Genomic DNA, 10,838 nt, shown 5'->3' on the forward strand with positions numbered 1-10,838 from the left:
AGCAATATTGCATTATGGTGCATGAGGCTGGCCTGAAGATTTTGGGAAGGATTACAAAGACAATTCTTTGATGTCCCCCAAACTTAACGGATGTACTTCCTCTGCTGCCTGAAGTCTGCATTGTAGAGGCAAAAGTCCATTGGTGGCAGTCAAGCGAATTACAGCTTCAGCTCCTTTAAGAGCCTCAAGTGGTAGCAGATAGTACTGCAGTCTGCTGTACATCAGCCACACTACACAGTTTTGTCATTATTAGTGGGTCTTAGCCCCTATGACCATCTATTCTGGAAGAGGTTGCATTTGTGACAGAATTTCATATGGAGTGTTCACAAGATGCGAGTGAAGCTCCATATGTATTCATCCTACCCTTCCATCACCCGTGCGAGGGCCTGCCTTAAGCTTGCCCTATATTACTAACGAAACATTCCTGAGGTTGGCATTTACCCAAAATATGATGTCCATTTTTTATTATGTTTTATTATGTTTTATTACTGTCAAATTTACTCACCCCCAAGCCATCAAAACCAAATCCTTTCACTGTAATGTGAAGTGTTTATGTGATGGATTTAAATGCCAGTTATAAATGGAGGCAAAATGTTAAGGGGCTGAAACTGCCTGAATTCAGTTATCGTACTGTAATGATAATTCACTAGATTCCTAAATTTCCACTCTACTCTGCGCTGATAAGGCCTCAACTGGAGTATTGTGTCCAGTTTAGGCGCCACATTTCAGGAAGGATGAGGACAAATTGAAGAAAGTCCAGAGGAGAGCAACATAAATGATTAAAGGTCTAGAAAACGACCTATGAGGAAAGACTGAAAAAATTGGTTAGTTTAGTAAGGAGAAGGGAAGTCGGGGAGGGGAGATACGATAACAGTTTTCAAGAACATAAAATTTTGCTACAAGGAAGAGGGAGAAAAATTGTTCTCTGAGAATAAGACAAGAAGCGATGGGTTTAAATAGCAGCAAGAGTGGTTTAGGTTGGACATTAGGAAAAACTTCCTAACTGTCAGGGTAGTTAAGCACTGGGATAAATTACCTAAGGAGGCTGTGGAATCTCCATCATTAGAGGTTTTCAAGAACAGGTTAGACAAACACCTGTTGGGGTGATCTAGATAATACTTAGTCCTGCACTGAGTGCAGGAGATTGGACTAGAAGACCTCTTGAGGTCCCTTCCAGTTCTACATTTCTATAATCCTATAATAAATAAACAATGTTTCACATAGAGCATAATAAGGTGATAATTAATAGCCAACATGGATTTGTAAGAACAGATCATACCAGAGCAATCTAATTTCCTTCTTTTACAGGGCAACAGCCTAGTGGATGCGGGGCAGGGGAAGCAGTACATGTGCTATATCTGGACTTTAGTAAGGCATTTGACCCAGTCCCACATGACATTATCATAAACAAACTAGGGAAACTATGTCAACTTTCTAACTAAAAGGATAGTTAAGCTCTGGAATAAGCTCCCAAAGAAGGTCATGGAGACTCCATCATTGGAAATGTTTAAAAACAAGTTGGAAAAACACCTGTGAGGGATGGTCTAGATTTACTTGGTCCTGCCACAGCTCAGGAGGCTGGACTTGATGATTTATCAAGGTCTCTTCCAGCCCTTCATTTCTATGATTCTATGAAATATGGTTTCAATTAAGTTACTATAAATTTTTAAAAGTGGAAGGACATATCAAGTGGGTCCTGCAGGGGTCTGTCTTGGGTCTGATACTAGTCATTATTTTCATTAATGGATGATGGAACAGAATGCGTGCTTCTAAAATTTGCAGATGACATCAAGCTGGGAGTGGTTGTAAGCACTTTGGAGGACAGGATTAGAATTCAAAATTATCTTAATAAATTGGAGAATCAGTCTGAAATCAACAAGATTAAATTCAGTAAAGAGATGTGCACAACACTGCACTTAGGAAGGAAAAATACAAAATGTGGACTAACTGGCTAGGCAGCAGAACTACAGCAAAGGATCTGGGGGCTACAGGGGAATTGGAATTGGAATATGAGTCAATAGTGTGATGCTGTTGCAAAAAAGGCAAATGTCACTCTGGGATGTGTTAACGAGACAGATGAGATAATTGTTCAGCTCTACTCAGCAATGGTGAGGCCTCAGCTGTAGTAGTGTTTCCAGTTTTGGGCACCACACTTTAAGAAAAAAGTGCACAAATTGAAGCGAATGCTGAGGAGATCAACCAAAATGAAAAGCTGACCTATGAGGAAAGGTTGATAGAACTGGGCATGTTTAATTTATGAAACTGCCTTCAAATACGTGAAAGGTTATTATAAAGAGGATGGTGATCAGGTCTTTTTGTCCACCAAAGGTAGGACAAGAAGTAGTTTGCTTACTTTGCAGCAAGATTTAGATTAGATATTAGGAAAAACTTCCTAACACTAAGGATAGTTTAAGCACTGGAACGAATTACTTAGTGAGGTTGTGGAATTGCCATAACTGGAGGTTTTTAAGAACAGATTAGAAAGGTACCTGTCAGGGATGGTCTAGGTATACTTAATCCTGCCACGGCCTGTGGGGCTGGAGGAGATGTCCTCCTGAGGTCCTTTTCAGCCCTACATTTCTATGAATCTAGGATTAAAACATTTCTGTTTTTGACCACCAGTTTTCAACCCTAATTTGTGTCTCTCCATTGCAGTGACAAACCTACATGGTGGTTTAATGAAGGGAATTGAAATGCTGACTACAGCTTTTGAAACAAATTCTGTGCCCAAGAGAAGTGCATCTATAATTATCATGTTAACGGATGGTCAACCCAATGAAGGTAAGTGTCTTGGTAAATGAAGCGAACATTTAAGTGGAATTAAGCAGGTGAAGGAAAATAATTACTTCAGTTTTAGTTCACCATTCTTTAATTTTCGGAGACATGAGACCTGATTCACCTCTGATTTCAGTGGCATTACACTAAGGTTAAGCTGCTGTAGCAGACTGGAGAATCACCTCTTCTTTTGATTCAGTTTGTGATTTATGATCGACCACAAGTATATATACACTGTATCTTTGGTGGTCTCATCCTAGTCACAGTTTTGCCACGTTACTAAACCATTGCCTAATTAGACATCATCCTTGCTTTATTAAGAACATTTTCATTGGTGTAGCTAAATTAATTCAGTTACACTGATGCAAACCCTTAATTTAGATGTCCTGCACTGATGGGAAGGGTATTTGTCAATTAAGCTAAACTGCTGTATGCCCTGCTTTGTGCTGGTGTAACATGTCTACATTATGGGTTTTCACTGGTGTAACTGAATAATTGTTATGATGGTGCACATTTTCTTTAATATAGAGTTTCATCTCTTGATAATGAATAAAGATGAGGAGTGGGATTCTCCCACCCATTCTATGCCCTAATCACCATTGCACCAGGGCCTACCTAAAGGTGCCACAAAAGGGGTAGGAGAGAATTTCCTGGAAGTATGCAGGATGGAACCAGAAGTTTGGAGGGAATCTCCATAGTACATGCTTCTCCCACTTATGAAGTTGCCTGTAAACAAAGCAGCCACTCTCGGGATGTCATAACAGAGCTCTATATGGGACTTCACTGAGTTATGCTGAGGGCCTCACCAGTTCCTGAACAACTCAGAATCCTGAAAGCACAAAGGTGGCTGGTGTGTACTCTGCCTATTGGAGAACCTTATTTATGGGGCTAATAAAGGGTTTTGTTTTTGTTTTTTTTAAAGGAAGTCTGCTTTCTAAGTTAGATACTTGTATATACTTTGTCTAAAGTTAGTTTAGAATTAATGATGCCTAGAAAACATGATAGTCATGCCCTGAAAAATCTAAATAAAAAATAGCTAACCACATTTCATTCATTTTATTATTTTTTTTCTGTTTGCTATTGTTTTAATAAAATCTTCGTCTATTTGTTTTGTATTATTTAATATGCAGGTGTATCAGACCGTCAGGAAATTCAAGTGACTGTAAAAAAAGCCATTCAAGGAAGATTCCCCTTATATAACCTAGCTTTTGGCTATGGTGTTGACTATAATTTTCTAGAAAAGATGGCACTAGAGAATAAAGGGTTGGCTCGTCGCATCTATCCACATTCTGATTCAGCCATACAAATGGAGGTAAAACCATAACCATATAAATTAAGTTAATGATGGCAGTCACACTGATATTTCTGATGACATTTGTCTCCACTCAATGTAATTAAACAAAATATGACCATGTGCTAGGGTGCTAGATTTCCAGGTAACAGCTTTCCCCTTCTCTTGTAAAGGTTTAAAGTGTAATGACTATGAATTGGGAGACAGCATGGTCTAATGAACAGTTTTATTTATTTGTTAAGGTGTCAAGAGGTCTGTGGAAACTGGAGTGTCTATGAATTATACATTTATTAATTATAAGCTCCCCCCCTCTTCCCTCTAGGGTTTTTATGAGGAAGTAGCCAATCCCATGCTTACAGAAGTGGAGTTAAACTACCCTGAAAATGCAATATCTGACTTAACTCAAAACAACTTTAAGCACTACTATGATGGCTCTGAAATCGTAGTGGCTGGACGAATTACAGATAATGACCTGAACAGTTTGACTGCAGATGTGAAAGCTCAAGGTGTAAGTATGGGTCTACTGTGATTGTTTTAAGCCTTTCTTTCTGACAAAAAATGTCTGAATGTGGGAGATTCCAAATTTGGCAGTGCATACAAATTCCCCAATAATACATTTATTCTATGAAAAAAAATATTGCAGAGTATGGAGAATTTAAATACACCAAAAGGCACGATATTTATTTAGCTAAATTTTTCTTTGAATTACTCTAACGTCAATCTGGAGTAACCTTGTACAGTATGTTCAATTTGACTAAGTTAGTGTTGCTATCAGAACCTTGATGTTTACAGCTCTTGATGATTTTTTTTGTCTTTACATGGTTAGCCTTATTGTTTCATTAATATTATGTTTAATAGTTGAATGGAATAATCTGTGGCTTTTACCTTTGTATGCAAACTCTGTAAAAAGTACAATTCAAGATTCATCAGTATGAAAATCTTGTTCTAATACAATATTGCTAAGTGAAATCCAGATACCAGTCTTTCCACTTCCCCCCAAGAGTTCTGGTGATTTGGTTTGCATGTGAAATTGATTTGTCCTTCAAAATAGTCTTTAATACTTTAAGGAATACTTTCCACTCTCTAAGGCAATTGAATATTTGAAAGGCCTTTCAATGGAAATAGTACCTAACAGGAACAAAGTTCTAAGTGAACTAAACATTCTTTCCAATCCTGGATTCTATAACAATTTTAAAAAACCCAGCACGAATGTACCACTTTCATACAGAGAATATTTATCAAATATACAGTATCACTTGTATACTATATGTACTCTGACACACATTGGTCCACTTCACATTACAATTATTATAATCTGAAATGAAATATATTCAAAATACAGAAATTGTGCTACTACTAGGCCAGCTACTATATCTGTGCCATGTTAAATACATAGCATAAGCAATGTACAGGTAAATCCTGATTAACCAAATTTCAGTGTTAATTTTGAAAATATGTTCTGTCCCCATATATGTAATTCTAGCAGCTGTGGAGATCCTGACTTCTGAATCTGTGCAATTCTCAGTGCAGGATCAAGATGTTCATTAATTTACTGTAGATCCTCATTTTTCAAATCCTAGATTATATGAAGATTTTGGATGTCTCCTGTAACCTATGGATAGTCAGGGGGATTAGTCATACCTGTCTGTTACAGAGAGAAGTTTCTTTATTCCTAACAGGCAGAAAATGATGTGACATTTAGTGAACAAGCAGATGTTGAAGAAACGGCAAAAGCTCTCCAAGAACAGGAGTACATATTTGGGGATTACATTGAGAGGCTTTGGGCTTATCTCACCATCCAACAATTACTGGATAAACGGTAACGAAATATAAATTAATATTCTCTGTGAAATAGCATGAAAACACTGGGCAGCTAATTGGCGATATTCATTACAAATGCACAGAAAATACAGAACTGTTTACCTAATTTACTCTCTATAACAAAAAAATAGTAAGTATTGTTTTTTCAAGTTAATTTTAAAGGAGTGCAAATACACGATCAGACTGTGGCTACCTTCTCTGCCCCTCAGTGAAGTCAGAAGTGCTCTCAAAGGGAAATGTGTATTTCTTTTCAGCAGATAAATGGATAGCTTCATATTTTAGAGAGAGAATAAAATACTTAATCCAGTGTTTAATGATTTGGCTTTGTAGAAAGTTTATGTTCTGATTCTCTCCCTTCATTCAGCACTGTAGCTCAGGGAGAAGAAAAGGAAAATCTTACCACTGAAGCCCTGGAGCTCTCTCTGAAATACAAGTTTGTGACACCTTTGACATCCATGGTGGTTACGAAGCCAGAAGATAATGAAGATAAAGCTGCAATTGCTGATAAACCAGTAGAAGGTACAGACATTTTCAGTTTTACTTTAGAAATGACCATTTGACATTCCCTTAGATAGGCGCTTTTCACATTGGAGCAGAATTTCATATATATATTGTGATGGGGCAAGGCCATATGGCTACAGTAAAGTAGTGAGGAACAGGTATGTTAGCCCCAGGCTAAACAAATCCCTGGTACCATGGTAACCAAATGGCAGTTGCTCCAGGTTAATCAAGACACCTGGGGCCAATTGAGATCCTTCTAGAAGACAGTGGAGATAGCTACATTGACTAGAACACCTGCAGCCAATCAAGGGCTGGCTGGAACTAGTTAAAAGCCTCCCAGTTAGTCAGTGAGGTGTGGGTGTTAGGAGCTATAGGAGGGAGCTGTGTTGTTGGAGGAATGAAGCAGTAGAAATCCGTATCAGGTGTAAGGAAGGAGGCCCTGAGGTAACGGTGAAGGAGATATTGAGTGAGGAGCTGCTGTGGCGAAGTGGCCCAGGGTATTGTACATGTCCTATTTCCAAAAAGTCAGCTACCATAGCTGTTAATTTTAGGGTCCCTGGGCTGGAGCCCTGAGTAGAGGGTGGGCTTGGGCTTCTCCCTCCGCTCCCTGATTAATCACTGAGACTGGGAGACAAAAGAGACTTTGTTGGCTTATGATGAAAATGGATCAGTAAACTGTGACCCTTGCCTCTAGAGAGAGAAGGGCTATGTGGAGGGTCACAGTAAGCTTCTGAGGCTAGCAAAAATCCGCCAGGAAATGCAGGACCCATGGAGTCAAGGACAGAACTTTGTCACAATATGCAAATATATTTTCCAAGCCATGCCCTCCTATGGTTAGTGTAGCTTTCTCCTGTGCACCGTACAGAATCATTTTTGTCCTTTAAACTCACTTCCATCAGTCCACCTTCCATTGCTACCCATTTGCCCATAAATTTAAAATATATTGTAAATTCAAAATCATGGTATATAAAAATACGAACATCTCAAAACAATAAAATAAATAAGACCAAGAAACATGTTTAACCTAAATAATCTAGACATGCTCAACTTCAGTTCACATCCCTTCCTCCTGAACTTTTCTGTATATTGTTTTAATTCAGGGTCAGATCCTGCAAGTTCTTACTCACGTGAAGACAGAGTACTCTTGTAAGGTTTTGCATACTCAGACATTTAGATAGCTGAAGGGCAGGTATAATATCTTCATGTTTGGAAAACTCAATATACATATATGATGCAATAGAAGAAAGTAGTCATTTAAAATTCAGATCCATTTATCTTTCCCTTGTTCTTGTTTACTTTGTTAGTTATTAGCTAGTTGTTCATTAATTTAGTTCTCTCTCTTACAGCTCTCTTTCTCCTACTTAACCTATATGGCATGTAAAATGACTCTGTCCATCTTTAGTAAGCTGTACTGAGAAAATTAAAACAAGTATATTCCTTTTCAGTGCCTCAGCTATCACTTCACCATATACATTGTTCTGATTCTCCTCATTTGTATCTTGTCCTTGGATTAGGTCCACCAAACCTTCCACAAAACATCCCAGCTGGACTTCCCCTCCACTACCCTAATGGCTTTCCTCTCCTTGCCTGCTTCCCAGCACTCTGATAGTTTCTTCACAAATCCCTGGCCTTCAAATGTGCTCCCAGCTGACCAACCTGCCCCTTCCATACATGCAAATGGGGTTACAGATTCAACCATAGTCATGAGCTGTACCAGAAATATGAAGGGTCTCATCTCATATCATGAAAATTGCAACAGAGTAAAATTATCAAGACCACTTGGCAGCTGTGTGAAAGTGAGACAGAGTAAAGCAATTGTCAGTATAACTGTTCCCACAGGCTAATATTCATTTTTCACATGCATAATTGATTCCAGATTTGTTGTCCCATATGTTAAACATTTTCTTTTCATTTGTTCCCCTTGCAGTTGGTTTACATTTACTCACATCAACAGAAAGAATATGGGCTTGAAATTTAAAATGCTACAAGAGTTATGTCTGAACCATCAAACCATATTTGATTTTTCTTCAGAATACTTAGAGCAGATTATCCAACTGTTTAACTGTGTACCTGAAACTAACATTTAACTTTTGTTTATTATGATTATTTCATATCCATCCCTGATAACAGCTGAAGGTAAGTTTCAAATTCTATTTGTTTTACCCAGTACTTCTGTTTCTTAGTGCTGCTTGAGTATTAGTTGCTGAGTCATCTATTTGACAAATTACACACGTTACAAAAAATAAAATTATTTAAGCAGTATTCTGAGTGAATAATTCATAAATGGGTAAGAATTTTGTTTTTTTTTCAAGCAGAATATTCATAAATAATTGTTTTCATTGTTCACTGAGCTCCAGCTGTCTTTGGAAATTGTAATGAACCTATCATGATAGACTCTAGGTGCCTAATACAAGCAAATAATAAGAATTGTTAGTTGCTTTCCATGGGCAGGATCATTCACCACCAGATAATTATATGGAGGTGACTCTTGGTCCACAGATTTCTCTCCTCTCACATGGAGGACCAGGGTTGTCAGTTGCCCATTCAGCACCAAGCCACCTCATCCCCATAAAGGCTGCTCCATAAGTCTAGGATCCACATGGGAGAAGTGGAGGAGACTGACAAAACAGAGAAGTGGGTAGAATCGGATGGGATGTACACCATTCCCCCTCCAGCCATAGAGTTTACTAGGACAAGATGAGATAATATGTCTTTTCTGTGGACAGTCCCACAGCCCCCATGAGAATCCCCCAACACAGCCATACTGCCAGAGAACAGGTGTAGAAGCACTGGGCCTCCATGCAGGTGGTCTTGGCCTCTTAGAGATCCCTGGGAATCTGGCAGGTTTTGGGGAAAGGCCTGTGATGGATGGAAAACACATGGCCCACAGCCAAATTGGGGAGGAATGGCAAAAGAGGATCCTCAGAAACACACTGCTCACAACACGTTTTACTGTGGGAGGAGATGGTCTGGCCTCAGAAATGGATTGTTGACTTGGCTTCTTCCAGGGGTTAAAGAAAAGAGAGAATTTGACCCATGTACTGTGTCTGCATATATGTTACATAGAATCATAGAAATGTAGGGCTAGAAGGGGCCTTGAAAGGTTTTCTAGTCCATCCCCCTATGCTGAGGGAGGACCATATGTACCTAGATCATCCTCGACAGGTGTCAGTCCAACTTATTCTTAAAAAACTCCAGTGATGGGGATTCCACAGCCTCCCTTGGTGACATGTTCTAGTGCTTAATTCTCCTTTACTTCAAATGTTTTTCCTAACCCACTCCCCCACTCCCCTGCACTTCTGGGGATAGGCCAGATTCATGGTAAGATTTTTTGTTTAAATGTCTCATGTAAGTTTCAACTTTGCTAGATTAGTGTGGTTGTTTATCAATATTCATATCTACATTTGCTTAACCCCTATTCCTTAACTCTTAAGAGCTCCAATGTTGTCGGAAAGCTCCCTTTGGATCTCATTAGTGCTGCTCGCCTGTTGGCCTGAGCAGATTTCTCAAAAGCTACACAAGACATTTCCTTTCTCCAAGAGTTGGGTTTGCTGTCTCTAGAATGCTCTCAGCTTGGGAAACAAGGGAGGATGCAGTATGTGTTTTCTAAACATCTAGAAATCTATAGATAAATGCAGGATATACTTTATTTTTATCTTTCATTTATCTGTTCTAATGCTGTTTTGTTTTATTCACAGCAAGGGCTGTCCCAGGCACTCAATCATGTAAGTCATAATCTTGAGTTTCTGAATGAACTAGATTTGTCAAAGGAATCATTTCAGGCAACAAAAATGATCAGGCAGAGGGAAGTAAGTTTGTCTGTGTTTTCACCTATATTTTAACAAACTCTACGAAAAGACTAGCAAATTCAACATAATAGGTTAAAATGCAACTAAAGATTGAACAGTCATATGTATAAACATCCTTACGATTTAGGGCTTGAGTCTTACAGCTGTGAAGCATCACAGATCAGGCTTCCACACCTTGCCAAATTATTCATCGGGAATCTCTGAGCCACATATTGGAATCACTGGAAGAGAGTTTGCCATGGTATAATTCCGCACCCTGAACCTTGGCGTCCAAAAGATGAGGTACCAGCATGAATTCCTCTAAGCTTAATTACCAGCTTAGAACCTGTAGTGCTGCCACCAACCAGGAATTCCAGTGCCTGGTACACTCTGGTCCCCCCAAAACCTTGCCCGGGGAACCCCCAAAAAAACCCCCAGAACCTCCCTGCCGGATTTCTAACACAGGAAAGTAACCTTTACCCCACCGTGCCTCCCCAGGCTCTCTCCCTGGGTACCCCTGAAAGATCAGCTGTGAATCAAAGCTCCTTGAATTCTAAAAACAGAGAGGAAAAATTCACCTTCCTCCCTCTTCTCTTTCCCGCCTCCCAGACTCTCCTGAGAGAAATAAGAATCTAACAGAGAGAAATTAAACCTCTTCCTCC

At 39.1% G+C, this 10,838-nt stretch overlaps 1 protein-coding gene across 1 annotated transcript in view; it reads left to right on the plus strand.

Annotated features, from left to right (window-relative positions):
- The window catches only part of LOC116839685 (inter-alpha-trypsin inhibitor heavy chain H3-like), a 41,380-nt gene that overhangs the window by 17,928 nt on the left and 12,614 nt on the right, over positions 1–10,838 (plus strand). The window contains exons 10-16 of the mRNA XM_032805802.2: positions 2,656–2,781; positions 3,906–4,087; positions 4,389–4,574; positions 5,746–5,885; positions 6,252–6,406; positions 8,519–8,524; positions 10,087–10,113. Of these exons, the coding sequence (XP_032661693.1) occupies positions 2,656–2,781; positions 3,906–4,087; positions 4,389–4,574; positions 5,746–5,885; positions 6,252–6,406; positions 8,519–8,524; positions 10,087–10,113 (822 nt within the window). The remainder of the gene's footprint in view (positions 1–2,655; positions 2,782–3,905; positions 4,088–4,388; positions 4,575–5,745; positions 5,886–6,251; positions 6,407–8,518; positions 8,525–10,086; positions 10,114–10,838) is intronic.

Source organism: Chelonoidis abingdonii, chromosome 16, assembly GCF_003597395.2.
Source record: "Chelonoidis abingdonii isolate Lonesome George chromosome 16, CheloAbing_2.0, whole genome shotgun sequence".
In the NCBI taxonomy this organism is placed as follows: domain Eukaryota; kingdom Metazoa; phylum Chordata; order Testudines; family Testudinidae; genus Chelonoidis; species Chelonoidis abingdonii.